The sequence below is a fragment of the Brachypodium distachyon genome, chromosome 3 (genome assembly GCF_000005505.3).
Source record: "Brachypodium distachyon strain Bd21 chromosome 3, Brachypodium_distachyon_v3.0, whole genome shotgun sequence".
Taxonomy (NCBI): Eukaryota; Viridiplantae; Streptophyta; class Magnoliopsida; order Poales; family Poaceae; genus Brachypodium; species Brachypodium distachyon.
In genome coordinates this window covers 41680138-41700223 of record NC_016133.3, presented here as the reverse complement: position 1 = coordinate 41700223, position 20086 = coordinate 41680138, and the positions used below count along the sequence as shown (strand labels likewise).

The window sequence follows — 20086 nt, the reverse complement described above, 5'->3', positions numbered from 1 at the left end:
TTCGCCGACTAATTCTGACTCAATTGCCGATTGTGAACATGTGTTCCCTCTTTTCTACGCCAAGGTTGCAGTCATCGACACTGGGTACGCTCATCCGTTGCACGAAAACCTGTGGTGCCCCTATGTTTTTCTTACGGCGAGTACTCAGCGTTGGATGTTGGAACAGGAGCTGTTCATGAACGGGCAATGTCATAGTGGCAATGAACAGGAGCTGTTCATGAACGATAATCGGCTTGGGTGAAGCTGATTAGTTCCAGTTGGCCTGGACGAGGTCGATGTTCTGTAACCAACTTCTGCTAATTTGCTTTCTTAATTTCAGTTGTGCCTTAATTTCGATCGAATTGCTGGGTTTGTGGACGTAACACAAGCTACGTCCATTTAAACATGCAGTAGATTGAGGAATCTTAGTTTCAATCGGCTTGGGCGAAACCAATTGGAACTAATCAGTTTCGCCCAAGCCGATTAGTCCCCGACTGCCCTAGTCGGTTTGGGCCAGGCCGACTGGTCCTAATTGGCCCATGCCGAGGGTGGCCTAGTTTTGTAATTTTTTAAAAGCGTGTATTATTTTAAAAATTGATTAAATAATTTGTACTATTAAAAAAAATAGCTTCATAAACGGCGAGTACATGTCGTCCTATCTGGTAGGGGCCCGAATCGCACGTGAGGTTACAGAGGTGAGTGAAATGGTGGCCCCGGTGTTGGAGGTCAAAGTGGCCGTCGGTCTGTATCAGTCATCATCCAGTCGTGGTGCGGTGCACGGCCATGGTGGACCAACGCCTATATTCTCTCTCTTTTTTTGAGAAAAGGCTCGAAATTCATTCACTGCAACCCCATGTCTTTACATAGTACATAATCTAATACATCAGGGGGATTGCCCTCCCATACTTCATCGATGATGCGAGTACAACCAGCCTTTGCTAATACATGCGCACAAACATTAGCATTTCTACAACACCACACAACTTTACATTCCACGAAGAGAGAACAAAGCATTTTAATCTCCTGAAACAACCCTCCGTAGACAGATCTGTCCAGCTCCGTCTTATTAAGCTTTAGGACTGCCTCCGCACAGTCCAACTCCAGAATGACGTGCAACAGACCCATTTTTCTTGCCAACAACACACCTTCTCTTGCTGCTAGGAGCTCAGAGAGAAGAGGTTCCCGGACCATTTTATACTTAGAGCTCAGGCCAGCAATAAAGTGTCCAGCAGCATCTCTGATAATAACACCGCCACCCCCAATTGTGCCATCAGTGTCCAGCGCGCCATCTGAATTAATTTTCACGTAGCCTGCTGGTGGAGGAATCCACTTCTTTTGCATTTTTCCTTTCTGCAATGGTTTGTCTGACTTCAAGTTAGCGCCCATTCTTCCGATAACTGATGCACCTTTCTTGCTATCTCCTTCGGGTTCAGAATCATTTCTCCTTTCTGGGCAGAATTCCTCGATTGCCAAATCTCATACAACATCCGAAGGAAATAGACTAGAGGGTCAGCTTCCAAGTTCAGTATTGTGTCTAACAGCCAACTCTTAATATATGAGGACACTGCTGTTTTCACTAACACGAGGCCACTTCATGTTACAAAGACATTCCAACTCCCTCCACGCCTATATTCTCTCTTTGGGCTTTCTCTCTCCATCCACCGGCCTCTTCCGTCTAAATTCAGATCCAAAACAAAAAAGTGTTACTTGGAAATCATAGCACTCCTTTTTTTTTCTCCTCTTTGCAAAAACAACTCAAGCGCTCTCCATTTTGAGCAATGCATTCACCGGTATAACGTACTAGATCGGAGAGATCACGGATGACAAGGTAACCATATTTATTGTCTACCATGGAAAGAATAACACATATTGGTAAAACACACAAGACGCCAACACGTGGGTTAAATTCTCGACGAGAAATGATACTCCGTATGATCGTTTCCCCTGACCACGCAAGGCTCAACCTTTGCTTTCTCATGGGTCACTGGATTTGGTTAGTTTTCATGGCAACCTAATATGAAACCTCTCACTCCTTTGCCTTTCCCCTCTCCCCTTAGCCCCACGGCCACTTATGGTCCTCATGTACGCTGCACGCACCACCATGGTCACTCGAGTGTCTTTGTTAATATTCACATCATCGTGGTTGTCCATATCATAAAAGTCCTAATCAAACATAATGTTGGCATCGCAATGGTCGGTGGTGCCTCCGCCTTCATCTGGCGTCTAATTATTGGCATGCAGAGTAAATCCAGGTTAGGCACCGGTGAGACTCCCTGCAGAAAATAGCTCACATTAGCATTTCTTTAATTATGTTTCTTTTACATTTATTCAAGCAAATATATCGGTTTTTTATTGACCCTGTTTATTTGCAGATTATGGTACACTCTGTCTATCTTTTGTACAAGTACAACTATGAGTCTTTGACGTGGATAGAAACACATGCTTTACAATAGATACATTTTTCATCTTATTTCAGAACACAGTACAAACACAGACGCTCACAACACGCGCGTTTCATCCTATTTCTAGAAGCTCTGTTCCAAGAAACAACTATATCACCCAACGCTGGAAAAGAAACCTTATATGCCTGGATTGCGGTGCAGTAACACGTTGATGTATGTGCTGGTCAGCATCACATGCCTAATTTTTATTGAATCCAAAACAGAGATTTGACTTGCAAGAATAAAAGTGGCCACTGATAATATGTAAGCTAGATGCTAGCCTAACCGTAGAAGAAAAAAACCCTCCTTTCACCGTTGAAGAAGAGACGTACGGACCACGCGTGACGCTGTTTTTTGTCCTTTCACTTTTGGATCCCTCATCCCTGTTCCCACTTTGTTCGGCAAACCAAAGCCTTAGGGCTCGTTCTCAAGTCACCTCAATCTTCTGGTTCAACTCTCTTTAGAAGTTATCGACTTTCTGCGTCACAATCTGTATGCCTGTGTGCGCGTATATGTATGTGTGCTGTGAGATTCTTTCATTTGGTCCTGCTGCAGCGATCATTTGAACAGCGTTTTCAATTGTCATGCGACCTTGAAAAGCAAATTAAGTTCAAGCATTATCCTAAAGAAGCTAATCATGTTTCTTCTTTATTAATATATGGGGTATTTCGGACTCTGGTTAAAAAAAGTTATGTTTTTCTTTTTCAAAAAAGAAGACACCGTCCGACCTCTGCATCGATCGATGCACACAACCGTCATAGACTAATTATGTGACAGACGAACTAACTAGTCGGACCAGACAATCTTTAACCAAGGTGTGGCTGAACGATCCACCAAGTTCTCTCATGCCACTCCTGGTGCATGATGTAACTATCATTTAATAGAATGCAAGGTTGTTATTATCATAAAATAATTGCTAGAGAAAATTATGTTTCTAGTGGTTGAGACAAATGTCATCACATAAACTCCTCTTCAAATTGCCATCACAAGTTGATGAGATGCTCTCACATACAATTATTCTATGTTTGAAGTCAATACAAAACCTATGGAAGCTCGAATTTTCCTTTGTATTTTCATATGTACTCCTTTTCAAAACTAACGGCGTAACTCTGTTAGAAAGGAGAGAATAATGATCCCGTTTCTAAGATAAATTGAGCCAACAGGAAGACGCCACTCGTGATATAACCTCGAAGCTACTCCATCTTCTGCGTAGGCATTGTCTGAGTGTGTGGCTGTGTGTGAATGTGTCTTTGTACGTTGTAATAGGTGTTTCCTAAAATGCAAAATAAAAGTACGGTTTTTGCTATTTTTTAGGGGACTGAGAAATAATCATTTTTTAGTCGATGATAACAACTTTTTGACCAATCATTGAGATTCGTGTAAGATTAATGTAGATTCGATAGATAAGAAATTTTTTATTAGATGGCTACAATTGTCGATCTATTTCTTAATCGACTGAAAAATAGACACTCCCATAAAAATACGACAGTGTTCCTACCTTTTCGAAGTCATCTAAAAGAAGAGCGTGCACGCCCACACACACCACACGCAGCCACATATGATCCTAGAGTCCTGATACGACCTCTCGCTAGGTTGTGTGTGTTTAAAAACCTCTAGTATTCTAATCTCCCTGCATTTGCATATAGGCCACCTATAATAGGTGCAAGGAGGCCTTCCCTTCTCTCCTCCATCTCTCCACAGGCTTGCGCTTACTTTGTGCGATTCATTGAGGGGCATGAATAAGGAGGAGGAGGACGCCAATGCCGCTGTCCCCCGCAACACGCCGCCGTGTCCTCATCGCCGCGTCCCGCCGGGGACACCGTTCCGGTGATCTCATCGTCTTCGTCTCCGTCGTCGTCTCGGTTCTTCCGCAGAGCAAAGGCATGGAGGCAACCATGCGAGCCTAGCTCAGAGAATGGAGAGAGTTCTATGTATTGGCATGCGGAGAAGCCAGGCAATTTTTTCTTCCTCGTGTTCAGAGTTTCCAGACTTGTGTTTTCGCTTAATTTCATTCTCCTTTGGTAGTAATTGCGCTGCGCTTCCTGGGACTATCTGTAGTTCGATTTGCTGAGTTTTTACCATCCATGGAGATCAATGAATCCAAGTGCAATTTGAGCATGTGATCTGAGTTCTTCTGACTATAATCCTTGAGCGTGTGAGCCATGGCTCTCTGGTCTCAGTTCTTCTCCACCTTGTCTGCATTTGGAGTGCAATGCGGAGAACTGTTTCCTACTCCACATCAACTGTGCATAACTTCATACTCCAATAATTCCTAGCATGCGTATTTCTCCATCCCATTTCACTTTTCAGTAAGCATTAATTGGCTGTATATATGCAGAATGAGATCTGTGGATCAGTCAAGGCCAGATTTTCTTTGCAGATGCAAACTGGAGATGTCTTGTCCTTGCAAAGAATCATTGAGAAAACATTATGCACGTAGCTTTTGTCTTTTAGGTGCCTTTCCTTTAGCGTGTAGGCTTGAGGCTCTTCACTGTTCACTAAATGGACCAGCCCCGGCCTGCTAGCTGCATGCACTTTGCGTTCTGCTGGGGCCGGGTTAATTTAGCTTCCATGATTGAGTAGTTCTAGCACTGGTTGTTGGAGAACTTCAGAATAGTTTTTAGCACTAGTATCATCTTTTTTGTAGCTTATGGTCACTTGCTTTGTTTTCTTGAGGTTTTATATTAAACTTTCCTTTTGTCATTTTTCTTCTGTTTTGTTTTAACATGTTGGACTGTTGGTGATATACAGCTAGCTAGGTTTCTTGTACAGCTATATATGTGCTTGTTTGTGCCCTAACAACCACTATTCTGGATAAAATATTTCTTAATTCCCCATTCGATTTGTTGCATCTCGTCCTTGTGACCTTGTGTCCATAACCTTTTGGCATGGATCACAAATTCACAACTGTACACACTTCCCTTTTCCCTGCTGCTCACTGTTATGCCCTTTTTGACCAGTCAAGCCCCACTCAACTCCTAATCTACAGTTAGAACTTACTCCATTTTGCTTATGCATACTGATCAACAGTCAACATTAGCAACTTTCAGGAATAGAAGTCCCCATTTACGGAATCTACAGTTAAAATGTGCCGGTGGACAGAGCTAAGCACGCGCGCATCCAAGAATTTACAGTCTTGGGGATTTGCGCACGGCCCGACCAAGTACATGACGAGAAATATAGAAAGCCCCCGTAGCATACGCAGCACGAAACGTGGATCGCGCCATTGATTACAGTACTAGTTAAGACGTCCCACTTAGCGTCGCCATTTGTTTAATCGGCACGAGACACCGCTGTCTGTGTTCTTGAGCTGCTGGTTTTGACTTTGGGATGCTATATGTGCTCCCACTGCCAATGAGAGAAGCTGGCGTTTTTCTAGATTGTTTTTTTTTTGAAAAAAGAGAGTCAAGTCATATACATCTTCATTTTCTCAAAGATTTTTTTTAGGAAAACATTTTCTCAAAGGTTGACGTATTTGTTAAGACAAGACAGTAGCGAAGTCATGTTATACAGTACTGCATAAAAGTTTTTGGGGACATCAAACACCAGTACTTCCTCCGTTCAACAAAGGATGTTTCAATTTTGACTAAATTTGAATGCATCTATACACTAAGTCATGTCTAGATACATTCAAATTTTAACAAACTTGAGACATCTTTTGTTGGACGGAGGAATTATAAAAATTTCCCGGGACATCAAAGGCAATACAGTGAATCCGAGGGGCTAGTTAGCTTAATATGCTCTCTTTTTTTCTCTCTCTCACAAAGTTGATGGCTTTAATTGGCCACTAGCCACGCATTGACTTCCTGCTTTCCACCTGCTCATGCTCATGTTCTTTTAACCGTGTCATGCTCTTGCCGTCCAGCTGACTCCACCTTTGAGACGAGTGAAATTTCTGTTCGGAAAGCCTTAGTTGAAGCTTGGCCGCAGGGTGGCAGATAAGAAAAGCAAATGCAACTGTACGTCCTTTCTTTTCCGGACGAGTTTTGTTTCGTTTCACCTAGGAATAAAAAGGGGGCACAGATCGATCGACGGCCAGCCGACACTGCAACAGGGAAGAGAAGCTTTGCCACAGTAGGGAAGCTACACGTGTAACTGAAACAATGCCATACATTATCTGCTTCGCATATATAGTAAAATCAAAATGCACCCAAAAAAAGTTCCAAGTACAACTTTCCTTTATAATATAATGAAAATTGTTCTTTGTTAAGTACTAACTTAATCTTGGAATAAAACACTCCTTATAGGAATTCTATTAATAAATGGAAAGAATTGGGCATTAGTTCAGGAAGAATTAATTCTGTATGAATATGGATAGAGGCAGGATATAATTACAAAAAAATAATTTTTATGTATTGCATTCTATATCTTTTGTCCTATTCTTCTTTTCCGGGGAGGGGTATTTAAAAAAAAGAAAGAAATAAAGGATTAATTCGTTCTTGATAGCCATTTCCTTAACAAGTGAATGGAAACATACTCTGCATCGGAATCCCAAGAAACGCACTAACCCAGGGACACGTTTGTACCTTTTGAGAGCTAGCTACTGGTTTTCTCCGATCCATGCAACGACGATCGAGCCGAGCGTTTTCTAGGGAAACAGCCTCGAGAATTCAATTCCTACGTCGACACGGCAGATGGATCCTCGTGAGAATTCCTAAACGTGGGATCGGTAATGGTTGTTGGTTGTGGGTGGTCCAAAACGACGACATTTGACTCGCGGGTCATGATCGCGGCGTGTACTCCGGTCGCCCCTTTTCTCAGATCTCTTCCCGTTGCGTTCGCCGGGAAGCAAGAAAGAGACCAGAGGAAAAGCCGTGCTCGATCCACTTTGAATGGAGAGATCGCTGCATACTGCATGCATGCCGTGGATTAACGGTGATGGGACGGGTCGGGCGAGAACAAGCCAGAGAGGGCAGGTGGAGGGAAATATTCCCGTGACAATGGGGCGTGGCCAAATTAATCCGGTCCGGTCCGGTCCATCGATCCACCCTCGTCGGCGCGCTGTCTGCGCGCGCGCGGTTCGCCGTACAGCAGCATCTGCGTCGACTTTTCTCTTTTTCGGTTTCCACTGAAACGGGCCGGTTTCTGCCGGCCGACAAGGCCATGGCGAATTAAGGCCTGCGCGGGCGTACGGGCCGAAATCCGCAGATTTTTCTCCCGTAAGGCCGTAACGGCCGCGAATCCGCTTTGCAGTTGGCCCGGCCAGTTTTTTTCCCTTCTGAGACGACAAGCCTTGCCTTGTCGTCTCGCTCGCCGGGCACGAACCGCGCGAAATGCACCGGTCGCCGAGCCTGCCCCTCGCCGGCTCGCCGCCGTCAGCGACTCAGCGCTGCCTTGTCAAGCCAGCAGTACCCACCCACCTGAGGCCTCCACGGCCACCCCTGCTGGCTTGAATGGCCCCATCCGCTGCCTGGCCCGTCCCCTACCGGCCACGCCAACGCGTCGTGCTCCCTCCAGCTTTGCCCCCCGCATCCGGGCGGAGGAGGTCTCCTCTCTCCCGTAGATGCTGGGTTTCGCCCCCGCGGTGGGCGAGCTCGACGCCTCGACGATGGAGAGCCGCGTCAGAACCGGAGCAAAATTGTAAGAACACCGAACCCTTGTTCCTTATCATATTGCTTTTTTTTAATTACATATATTCTTTACAATATAGCTTAGATACGACTGTTCGATGGGGGTGGCGTGCCAATGGTCATTTCTGGGTTGATTTTTACCCTGACGCATCATACAGTTTGGCAATACTGTATTGGCATTATGCGAGTGAGACGATAGTTAAAAGGGCGACATTGTACAATGGTCATGTTTTTTTGTCCCGCCAAGGAAGTAAATACTCCCTCCGATCCATATTAATTGTCGAAATATTACATGTATCTAGACGTTTTTTAGGCATAGATACATCCATATTTGGACAAATTTGAGACAATTAATATGGATCGGAGGGAGCAACTCTGAACTTCCGATGCCGTGTATGTTTTCTCTTGGTAAGCTGAAGTACGCAAAATGCGTATTCTATTGCTGTTACATGTAGTGTCCACTTTAATATGGATTAGCAAGGATCTGTAAACTCTGCAAGATCTTCTTTCCGACTCTCGTCATACTTCTTCAGAGGATAGCAAGCCGGCCAGAAACTGGCTGTAGCATGATGAATTATCTCTGCATCAATCCGTCATCTGTTCATGTCCTGCGTGGTTCGCCATCACTGGAATCATCATCTGAATCTCTTCTCGCAGGAATGATAAATACATCATATTCGTGAGGCGATCTAAAGCTAACTCTCCTCGATGTACTGTCGTGGCTTCTGAGAGGCGTTCTACTGATGGAGATGCTCTCGTTGATGATCGGTGAGATACTCTCGGAAGAGAAGTCCAAGTTCAGTGGGCAGACCTTTGGAGAATACCTTCGAGCTGGTGTTGATTCAATTGCGTCTGTCTCCCAGCTTGCTTGTGGATATAAAAATTCTTCAAGAGTGGGATGCCTCACTTCTGCTCGTACTGGAATGCATATGTGAAGCTCTTTCTTCTGCAGGCAGCTGGGCATCATTCTACCCAAAATCAGCTTCAGATGGCAAGAAGAACAGCACTTTATGCACATTCTTGCGTGTAGAGGATGGGTAAATTGTGATATTGAATTGAGCAGTTTGACCACCTTGTGTTGGTGTATCAGCATGTATTTATGGACAAGTGTGCATGCTTTGATTGGGTGTCCTTCGCAAATGAAATGTCTTGTTCTGCATAGATTAGGCTGTGAAAAACCTTGGACATATCAATATGACAGGGTTACGGTGAGGGGATCAAGAATCAAGACAAACCAGTTCCTTAGTTTGGAACATCCGGTAGATAGCGATTTCTATTCTAAAAGAATTACTGAGACAAACATGGGAGTTTTGAAAAAATATATTCAAAACTAGCACTTGTTACTTAGTTGTCAACTTCTCATTGTTACTATTCTAGCTGCCAATTGAGGGATAATAGGAGCCTAGACTATGTTTGGAATTTAGTGAATGTGCTAGCAGGACATACGAAGAACGGCATGATATACTGCTTGAGCTTGGAATCCCAATATATTTGGGAAATATCCGTTGCCATCTAGGAAGATTACGAGGAACTCAATATACAAGTTTGTTCAGTAACCAGACACTCTTGTTTTTTACACCATCTCTTGTAATTTTTTTGACTTAGGCAAGCCTTCTTGTTGTTTACATCATATCTTGTATTGGCATGTTCCTTTGACATGAAGTTGTATAGCAATATAGTGAGCTGGTGTAACTTTTTGAAAGCTCAGCATGATATCGACACTAGGATCAGAGTTTTGAACTTGCTATGCATGGAACACTTCATGGACCTGTGGTGTGACACAACTTCTGTATCCTGGATGAGGATTTTCCCATGCTATGTCTAACTCTTGCTATTTCTATGGCGACTCGTTAAGCTCAATGGGCATTATCAGCACACGGCTGCAGAATGTTTTGATACATATCATGACAGATCTGTTTCTAATTTCTATTCTTCTATTTTTGCAGTTACACCATCATTTTTGGCTTGCATCCAGAAAAGAGTTCTCTTCTCTTTGGTACTTATGCGTAGGAAGAATTGGGGAAGATATGGCTGATCAGGCCATCCAACTTGAGGCACGTTGTCTCTTTTCGGAAATGCATGCATGTCTTATCTTATTGTTCCTTTTTATTAAACTTATTACTGAATTGATAATCAAAACCTTGTCCTGTGCAAATTATTGAAAACAATTGTCAGTTACTCAAAAGCTATTTTCAAGTATATGTGGGAAATACATTAGCAGTTTATTCAAGAACCAAGACAATTTTTTTTTGTATATATTTGATAGCAAATTTTCCTGAGCCAGGAAGGGGGCACCACTGGTGGAATGATCTTGGGTCATTCTGAGATGACTAGGCTAAACTACTCTAAGAAATACTACTCCAAATAAACTCTTAGTTCATTGCTCGATCAATACAGAGCACAAGTGCTTTCTTCTGTAGGTAGATGGATAATTGGCTCCTAAGAAAAGAAACTAATCATATATTTCTTAGCAACCTGGATCTAATGCCCTACTTGGATAATTATGCCATATGACATCTTTCCCCGCCTCTCACGAGCTGCGGTGGCAGCCATGACTGTAGTCTGTTGTAGCCCCACGTCACGGAAAGGTCGCGAACTGAACCAAGCTTCGGTGCTCTGCAACACGTAAATCATCCCTTGACTTCCTGTCTGACTGATGCTCTTTGATGTGGTCCAAAGGAAAAGACTTTCTGCATAGGGCCATTAGCCACATTGGTAATTTGAAGCAGATTATTAACATGTCATGTTCTGTATGTATTCTTTTTGAAGTGTTCAGATATTATTTAAAGATATCAGGATATTTCTCAAGCATGCCACCATGAGGTACCTTTCCTTGTCAAACCCTTTCTAACTTGTTTTGTCAAATCTGTACAACAGTAGTACCTGTAACATATTCCAATAGAAAACGGTACTGGTCACAATCGGTTCTGATGGTGTATAACAGACTGGTTCTGTGTTCTGATGTGGTCAAAGTATGACCAAATATCTTTTGCTCCAAGCAAAAGTAACCAAATGTCCAAATCACTACTACTGGGAACTTCCCTGCAAAAAGAGTAATAGTTATCTTTCCTCTCTACAAGAGAATAATACTTATTAGGTGCAAGCAAGTCCCCTTCCTTTAGGAAAAATATGGTCTGTCGTGCCTGGGAAGTAGCACCAGTGAAGCAACATACAATGCGACATCGAAATATTGGATAATATATACCATCCTATGTAGACTAGTTCTCGGCATGTGATGGAGTTCAACATCTCAAAATCATAATCAATCTGTTGTCGTGTTCATCACTTTTCCTAGAGACATTCCCCAGAAAATATAAATTCTTGCTACAGGATAACATCCAATCCATCAGCAATGCAAACTTGTGTTCCGTACTTCCGTTGCGGTGGTTGACAAAATGAGAATGCCTACTCTAGTTGCTGTGGCGGCGGTGCTGCTGCTCTCGGGCCGCATAGCGGTGGCAGCAGCGGCAAGTTCTACAAACATTGCATTGCCCGGCTGCCAGAGCATATGTGGCGACGTGGAAATCCCTTATCCCTTTGGCACCACCCCCGGCTGCTACCGGCCGGGCTTCATGGTCACCTGCAACGAGACGCGCCATCCGCCGAAGCTGTTTCTGGAAAACGGTATTGGCCCCAGTCCTGGCCCCGAAGTGGTCGAGATATCTCTGGCAAACAGCACGGTGCGTGTTGGGAGCTGGGTCTCGCACTTCATCACTGGTAACACGAGCGACGTGCAGCTGGCAATTGCTCGTGATTCTCCCTTTGTGCTGTCAGCCAAGGCAAACAGCCTCGTAATTGTGGGTTGCGGCTTCCGAGTCCTCCTGGACATTGTTGATGGATGGACGTACGCCTCGTGCGCGTCCTTCTGTCCCATCAACAACAGCACGGGCCAGCCGTTCTTGCCCGACGTCGTGTGCAATGGCATCGGTTGCTGCCAGCCGTCCATCCTGGCGGGCCTCGAGTCCTTCCGCATCAAACTCTCCCCACTCGACGGCCCAGGCAGATGCCCAATCGCCCCGGCCCTGGCCCCAGTGCCGGCGTTCAATGCCAGTGTGCATATGGTGGAGCAAGAGTGGTGGAGCGACGGGTCACACGTCTACGGCCTGCAGCAGTACTTCATGGACCTCCTGTCTTACCCTGACATTGACATGAGCCCCTTCTTTGTCCCTGCAATCGCAGCCTGGGTGTTGGGCAGGTTCCCCTGCGAAGAAGCCGCCCAGAGGCCAGATTTTGGGTGCCGCAGTAAGAACAGTGTGTGCCTCAACTCCACGAATGGCGTGTCCGGCTACGTCTGCGAGTGCAGTGACGGGTACCAAGGCAACCCATACATGCCAAATGGATGCCAAGGAGGGCAAAATCGCCGTCTAGCAGCTGGTAAGTGTACACATGAAATTATTAAGCATTATTAGTTCATCTGTCAATGAGTGATTCAATCACTTGTAACTTCTGGATTCGAAAAACAGAAGATTTTTCTGTGCTAGAATTTTGAATTTTGATAAGTCAAATTCGAAATGTTCATTTTCCTCAAATCAATTTTTTCTTTCGAAAAGGAGGATAACCCCTGGCATTTATGCAAATCAAATAGGTTCTACAAAATTTGCAAGCATATTCTCTGAACTTGCAATTTCTGCTATACTTTACATATTGATCTTTTTGACAATGCTGTTTATACCTTTCGGCAGGAATAATTTTCAGTATAGGAGTTGGCAGTGGCATAACTCTGTTGCTTCTAGTTCTTGCTGTCGTCTTTGCGACAAAAAAAGCCAAGGATCAGAAAGCCAAAAGGATGAAGGCATATTTCTTCAAGCAAAACCGAGGATTATTGCTTCAGCAATTAGTAGACAAAGATATAGCTGAAAGGATGATTTTCAGCTTAGAAGAGCTTGAGAAAGCAACAAATAAATTTGACGGAGCTCGAATTCTCGGTGGTGGAGGGCATGGGACAGTCTACAAAGGCATTTTATCTGATCAGCACGTTGTCGCTATAAAGAAGTCCAAAACCGTAATCAAAAGAGAGATCGATGAGTTCATAAATGAAGTTGCCATTCTTTCTCAAATCAATCACAGGAACGTGGTAAAGCTTTTTGGATGCTGCCTCGAGACAGAAGTTCCGCTTCTAGTCTATGAGTTCATTCCAAATGGAACCCTCTATGCCCATCTTCATACCGACGGTCCTCAGTCACTTTCATGGAAAGACAGATTGCGAGTTGCATCTGAAGTTGCAAGTTCCTTGGCCTATCTTCACTCGGATGCTGTGACATCAATTATCCACAGAGACATCAAGACATCCAACATACTGCTAGATGATCGCTTAACGGCAAAAGTGTCAGATTTCGGTGCTTCTAGAGGCATTGCAATTGACCACTCAGGGGTAACTACCGCCATCCAAGGAACTTATGGATATCTAGATCCTGAGTACTATTACACAGGTCGACTAACCGAGAAGAGTGACGTCTACAGTTTCGGTGTTATGCTTGTGGAACTGCTTACAAGGAAAAAACCTTCAGTCTACATTCCTTCAGAAGGCGTCAGTTTAGTAGCGCACTTCATCTTACTGCTGAACCAAGATAGGCTTACCGAGATACTGGATGCACAGGTCTCCGAGGAAGCTGGGGACTCCGTAAATGAAGTGGCACAGTTGGCGGCAACGTGCTTAAGGATGAAGGGAGAAGACAGGCTGACCATGCGGCATGTGGAGACAAAACTTCAGGGGCTGCGGAGTGCAGAGAACACCATCCAGGCTGACCCTGAATCAGAACAAAATCCAGTTAGGCCACGCCACACAGGTTTTCAGAGAAGCAGCAACAAGGCTGCTGACCCTGGTCATGAGGGTAACAGCAACAGTAGGCGATATAGCATGGAGGAGGCGATGCTGTTTTCGGCTAGCTTGCAGCGATGATCTTGAGCAAATTCACCATCACAGCATGTGGTCTCCCCTGTATTTCTGAATGAACAAGACCGTAGTAGAAAACACAAGCATGTAGACACAAGAGCCAGGCTTGCTTGCCTGTACATAAGTTCACATTTGGAAATACAGTTGTGCTACTTGATTTAATTCTTATGATTGAACATACGGTCGCATTTGTTATGTAGTTTATACAAGTATGATACATGTACATATACATCAATCTGCATCGTTTTCATACAATTCCGTTTCTACCGAAAAGGAACCGTTGAGAGCCGAGCAAGTGTTCTTGCATTTATGGTCTTGAATTAATTCTGATGATCTGCCTCCAGTGACATTTGACAGAGCTCGTGTTTCTGTGTATGCTCAGTTGAATGTGGTTTCTCTTTAACCTTCTGGCTTCTGCGTCTCGCCTTTATATTCTTCCCAGATGTGGTTATCATGCTGAAGCCGTGCAGCGTGGGATACAAAGCGTAAAGCCAGAATACGTTTTAGTGGGCTGAGATGGCGCTTTCAGGGACTGGGGGACGCGGCGTATGTTCATCCCATCCCGCACGTGTGAATGTGATGCACGTGAGGTCGTTCGTTCTGCTGAGTGCTGACTACCAAATCGGTCCCCATCGGCCAGCGGAGAGAACCATGGCCAGCTCCAATGGCTGCAAGGGCCTCGCCGTGGGATCCGCCGCGGCCCGGCGCAGGAGGGGAAACTCCGGAGGCCTCGTGTCACGTCGCTGGTGCCGGCGCAGCGGCGGCGTCTAGCTCCGGCAGCGCGGCAAGGCCCGCGACGGGGCCGCCACCGGATTGGCGAAGGTTCTGCTCGCTATTTGCTCCCTTCTTTTATTTTTCACACTTGCATTCCATACCAAGCTTGCCGAGATCGATTTTTACTTCTTCTTTTTTTGAGCGGTAGGTCGATTTTTAGTCCGTCCGTCCAACAAAAAATGTCTCAAGTTTGTAAACATCCAACAAAACATTTGGATGTATCTAAACATTCTAGTCAAAGTTGAGACATGTCTGGTTGGACGGAGGGAGTATTTTATTTGGCGTTGAGCACATGCGAGCAGGGGAAGTCTCGTGTCATCTTCCAGCCAAAAGAACAAGAGTCTTCGCCGCCCCTCCTACTCGTCCTCATCTTGACCCAGAGACCAGACCGGCCTTCTTAAATCTCAAATCTAAGCCAAATTAGCACTAGCATAATGTTTTGCAGCCACCGCGTGGGGAATCAAGCAGGAGTCTCCTAATTTAGCCTTTTGCAGCCCACTAGTCGTGTCATAATCATGGACTCTTCTTTGAAATTTGAATGGAAGTCCAGTGGTGTTATTATAACCATCTTCCTCTTAAAAGAGGAAGTAGTGGCCGCCTAGCTGGTAGCCCGTGCTGAATTCCTCGTAGTTTGTTTTAGACCAGGAATTCCTCGTGGTTTCCTGCGGTAGGTGTAGAATGTAGATGATATATTGGGTTGTTGGTTATGTGATGCTTGGTTGGTTAAGAGAATGGAGCTTGGAAGGAAAGTCCAAGAACATCATCGGCTCTTTGTGTAGATAGAGGTAGCTACAGTTGGATTTATGGAGAGGTTAGTGAGTAGGAGAGTTGTGCTCGTTGTGGGCCTTGTGGCTGTAGTCGCATCAGTGCTGCTGCAGCCGTTGGGTGGGGCGGCAGCGGCACCATCAACGGTTAACTGCAGCGCCAGCTGCGGTAGCATCAGCATCTCCTACCCATTTGGGATCGAGCCTGGCTGCTACCGCGATGGCTTCAACCTCACCTGCGATCATGCGCACCAGCCACCCAAACTGTTCCTCGGTGATGGCACCGTGGAGGTGCTCGAGATCTCCATTCGCAGCGGTACGGTGCGTGCCAACAGCAGTAGCATCGTGCCATTATCGACAGCAGTAGCACTCGGCAAGGTCAACAGGACAGGTAAGTACCACACATGGGGTGGCCTCAGACTGGGTGGCCCGTTCTTCGTCTCGCCGGACAAGAACAAGTTCCTGGTGCTGTCCTGCAGCAACGTCCAAGTCCTCCTCCTTGGAGATGACAACAGCACTGTGAATGCCTGCGCCACTTACTGCCCGCCGGCCCCTGGAAAAGGCCAGCCTTTTCAGTTCCCCTTGAACAAAGAGTGCTCCGGCATTGGCTGCTGCAGTGCTGCCATACCAAAAGGCTACACTTCCTACAGCATCCAGGTCCAGCCCCCTGGCAATGTTTCTGAGTTCGATGCAGATTCCTCTGTGTACATAGCGGAGGAGGGTTCCTATAATGTCACACACCTGATCTTCGAAACTGTAAATTCTCTCCCAGTCTTGCTGGATTGGGTGATCAGCAATTCAACATGTGGCAAGGAGCTGCCTGGCACACCTGCATCTGCGTGCCGCAGCCGCAGCAGCTTCTGTCAGAACTATACAAGCTATGCTCACAGTGGGTACCGGTGTCAATGCTCTTCTGGCTATCAAGGCAACCCTTACATCGCCAATGGATGCCAAGGTATACAAGTTCATCAACCTGGTTTTATTTCTTCAGCATACGATGTGAAAACATAAATTGGGTTGAGAATTAGTTATTTATCAAACTTGTTTACAGCACTTGATTATTGTTTGGTTAGATATTGACGAGTGTGCGCAATTGGAACTCCAATCATGCTATGGAACCTGCATAAATATGCCTGGAACATTTCGTTGCCAATGCCCTGATGGGACCTATGGGAATCACTTATTGGAAGGAGGCTGCATCAAGATCAAGAGTTCCTCTCTAGGTATCACTACAAGGCACCAGTTACATATTTGTCTGAAAAGCACCAGTTACCTAAATTATGTATTCTTGTCATCACAGGCCAGATCCATAATAAGCTGAGCAGCAGCCCTTCAGTTAGTTGATGATATTCAGTAATCTTAATTCTGTGTCATTTTAACTTGTATGCTCCAACTTCATGATCAGACTACGAAGCTGGTTTTCAAGAAACTAGTTTATTATTCGTATGTTCTGCTCTTATTATTTTTGCTACCTGCATGCCTAAAAAGTACTCCTTCGTTCAAAAAGTTCCCGTTCAGATCATCTTCGTTGTTTAAAATATAATGGTCTGTCAGAAACTATTTGATCATTGCAGCCTCTATTCTAGAGATTATTCTAAGAGAACTTCCAGTCCTCTGCGGCGGAGGAAGTTTTAAGCTAACTTATTGCTACATTTCAGTACAGCTTGATTAATTGCTTTTCTATTTCTACAAAGAATACTAGCTTGGGTAGCGATCTCATGTGTGTGCTATGAAGAATAATATAGCATCACAGTTACAAGAGCATCTAACCAGATACAATTGATAAAACTCCATGGTCCCAAACCAACAAAAGATAGCTAAAGTAAGTGACATAGAATAATGCTAAACATCTTAAAATCATTTGCTAAACTGATTGCATAGTGGAAATCTGTATCAGATGGTAAAATTAAATGCTTGCTTCTGAATCTTGTGATGTAAGAATTGATACAGAGATAAAAGAAGGTGGTGCACTCTGTATTTCCTTTTAGTAATAAGGGATGGTTGAGATATATAATTCTGTTTTTCATAAATTTTCAGGTTTAAGCATAGGCCTATTAGTCGGTGGTGGCTCAATCCTTGCACTTCTGGCTTTTGGAGCCCCCTTCGTAACACGTAAGATGAAGCAACAAAAGGTGAAAAGAAGAAAAGAGAAATTCTTCAAGCAAAATCATGGATTGCTGTTTCAGCAGTTAGTATCACAAAAGGCAGATATGGGTGAAAGAATGATTGTCACCTTAGCAGAGCTAGAGAAGGCTACAAACAATTTTGATAGAACTCGTGAGGTTGGTGGTGGAGGACATGGCATTGTGTACAAAGGAATTCTAAATCTGCAAGTTGTAGCGATCAAAAAGTCAAAGATTGTCGTACAGAGAGAAATTGATGACTTTGTTAACGAGGTTGCAATTCTTTCTCAAATCAACCATAGGAATGTCGTGAAGCTAATTGGATGTTGTCTTGAGTCAGAAGTCCCATTGTTGGCTTATGAGTTCATTCCAAATGGAACTCTTGAGCATCATCTGCATGTAGAAGGAGCAGTATCACTTCCATGGGATGACCGACTAAGGATTGCACTTGAGGTTGCTACAGCTCTAGCCTATCTACATTCAGCTGCTTCAATGCCAGTCTATCATAGAGATATTAAGTCCGCAAACATACTTCTTGATGAACGCTTAACAGCAAAGGTATCAGATTTTGGGGCTTCAAAGTATATTCCTATTGATCAAACAGGGGTGACTACAGCCGTTCAAGGAACACTTGGCTACTTAGATCCCATGTACTATTACACTGGTCGTTTAACAGACAAGAGTGACGTTTTCAGCTTTGGTGTACTTCTCGTGGAATTGCTTACCAGAAAGAAACCACTTGCCTATCATTCTGTCGATGGCGATAGTCTTGTTCTACATTTTGCCTCACTGGTTACAGAAGGTGTCCTGGCTGACATATTGGATCCTCAAGTAGTGGAAGAGGAAGATAGGGAAGTCCAAGAGGTAGCTGCACTGGCAGTAAAATGTACTAGATTGAACGGAGAAGACCGACCTACGATGAGAGAAGTGGAGATGACGCTCGAAAACCTGCGGATTAAGAGGAAGCAAGCTACACATGAAGCAACATCAATGATGTATGGCGACGACTTGTCAAGTGAAGGAGACACAGAGGAACCAAGTCTGCAGTACACCCTGGAAGAGGAAATCCTGTTGTCGAAGAGGTATCCTCGATGATGTTGTGTTGTGGCCTCAAGAAGAGAAATCTTTTGCGTAGTCCCCATTTTGCTTGAAACTTGCTGTATAAACTTAGTGTCGATGCCTCCTCTCTTGCTGGAAAGAAAACAATGTTTTTGGTTTTTGTTCTGTTGTCAAAATGATTTTGGAACTAACACGGTAGCAGCATTTCATTGATTTGGATTTTGTATTTTCATGTGTAATAAAGATGGACGCATATCTCAGCAATGTCTGTGTAAAGTCTCCGCGCATAAATAGTCGGACCCTGGGCCTGGGTATGATGGTACCGATCGGAGCTGGATAAATAGTCGGAGTCGGGATCTGCCTACGACACGACACCGGCCGGGTTACTTCTTTTTGTTTTGTCTGCGGCCCAGCCCACTTTGGGTCCGTTACGGACCCAAAGTGGGCTGGGCCGCGGACAACCAAGATGGTTTGTGGCCCACGCGGACGTACGTCGGCACAAGAACAAGAGCATCGATGCGCTCAAAAAAACAAAAGAACAAGAGCATCGACGAACTGGCTCCGTCTTCTCCGCTGCCCCCCCCCCCCTTTTCTCTCCTGGTCTCCTTGTCTGGCTTGAGTTGCTCTCCTCGCTTCCAATTCTATCCCTCCAATTGTATGACCCTTGCATCTGGATTGAATCGAGAACATTTGCATTTCATATTGGTCGGACAATAGTATATTTACAAGATTTTTGCCCCATGACTACAAATTCCAACGAGGTTGCCGAAAATATCTGAATAATCAAAATGACCCCTGATTCATGTATGAACGTCGAACAACGCAGAAAAGAAACCAAACATAGAATCAACAACTAGACGAGTTCCTAACATAGCAACGAGTCACTAACCACGACACAAGATAAATATATCTTGTTACCTGCACCGAATTGGACTGGAACTCTGCGAGGGAATTCATCGCCAGCGGGATCGTTACGAGAGTCGGGCAACAACTCCGAATCTGACGAGAAAAAGATCGCTCCGCCGAAACACTACAAGAGTTGGAAGATGAGACCCGATGGGTGTCGAAGCCGCGACCGTCCCCTCTGTCTCCCAGGCGCGGCCACGGCTAGTCCCCTCTTCCGTTTCCCAGCCACCGTCGTCTCCTCTTAGGGCTAAATTACACGAGATGGCGAATTGTTAGAAGAAGCTGATCAAACAGACTGAAAAAATACGGACCCTTCCCTTCACCGTCGTCTGTCAAACTTTCCAAAAAATTTGTGGGTCTCCCAAGATTGCATGTATATTAGGCCCACTAAACCGGGTTGCCTGTTACCTGCACCGAATTGGACTGGAACTCCGCGAGGGAATCCATCGCCAGCGGGATCATTACGAGAGTCGGGCAACAACTCCGAATCTGAGGAGAAAAAGATCGCTCCGCCAAAACACTACGGAAGTCGGAAGATGAGACCCGATCGGGCAACCATCGGGCAAGGAATCGAAGT

The 20086-nt window shown here is 44.9% G+C and overlaps 2 protein-coding genes across 3 annotated transcripts; both read left to right on the top strand.

Moving 5' to 3' along the window:
* The first annotated feature begins 7481 nt into the window (after positions 1-7481).
* Positions 7482-14082, top strand: LOC104583729 (putative wall-associated receptor kinase-like 16). 2 transcript variants are annotated; one of them, XM_024460645.1, is made up of 4 exons: positions 7482-8000; positions 9937-10044; positions 11321-12364; positions 12673-14082. In XM_024460645.1, the coding sequence occupies exons 3-4, from the start codon at positions 11386-11388 to the stop codon at positions 13887-13889; spliced, it is 2196 nt and encodes a 731-aa protein (XP_024316413.1). In that variant the 5' UTR covers positions 7482-8000; positions 9937-10044; positions 11321-11385; the 3' UTR covers positions 13890-14082. The 2 variants fall into 2 exon arrangements, with proteins under 2 accessions (XP_024316413.1, XP_010236746.1); XM_010238444.3 differs by having other exon boundaries at positions 9937-12364.
* A 554-nt stretch (positions 14083-14636) lies between these two features.
* LOC100830950 (wall-associated receptor kinase 5) lies at positions 14637-18867 on the top strand. Its single transcript, XM_010236986.3, has 3 exons — positions 14637-16376; positions 16495-16644; positions 17459-18867. Exons 1-3 carry the CDS (start codon positions 15461-15463, stop codon positions 18637-18639), a joined length of 2247 nt encoding a protein of 748 aa, XP_010235288.1. The 5' UTR covers positions 14637-15460; the 3' UTR covers positions 18640-18867.
* The last annotated feature ends 1219 nt before the right edge of the window (positions 18868-20086 follow it).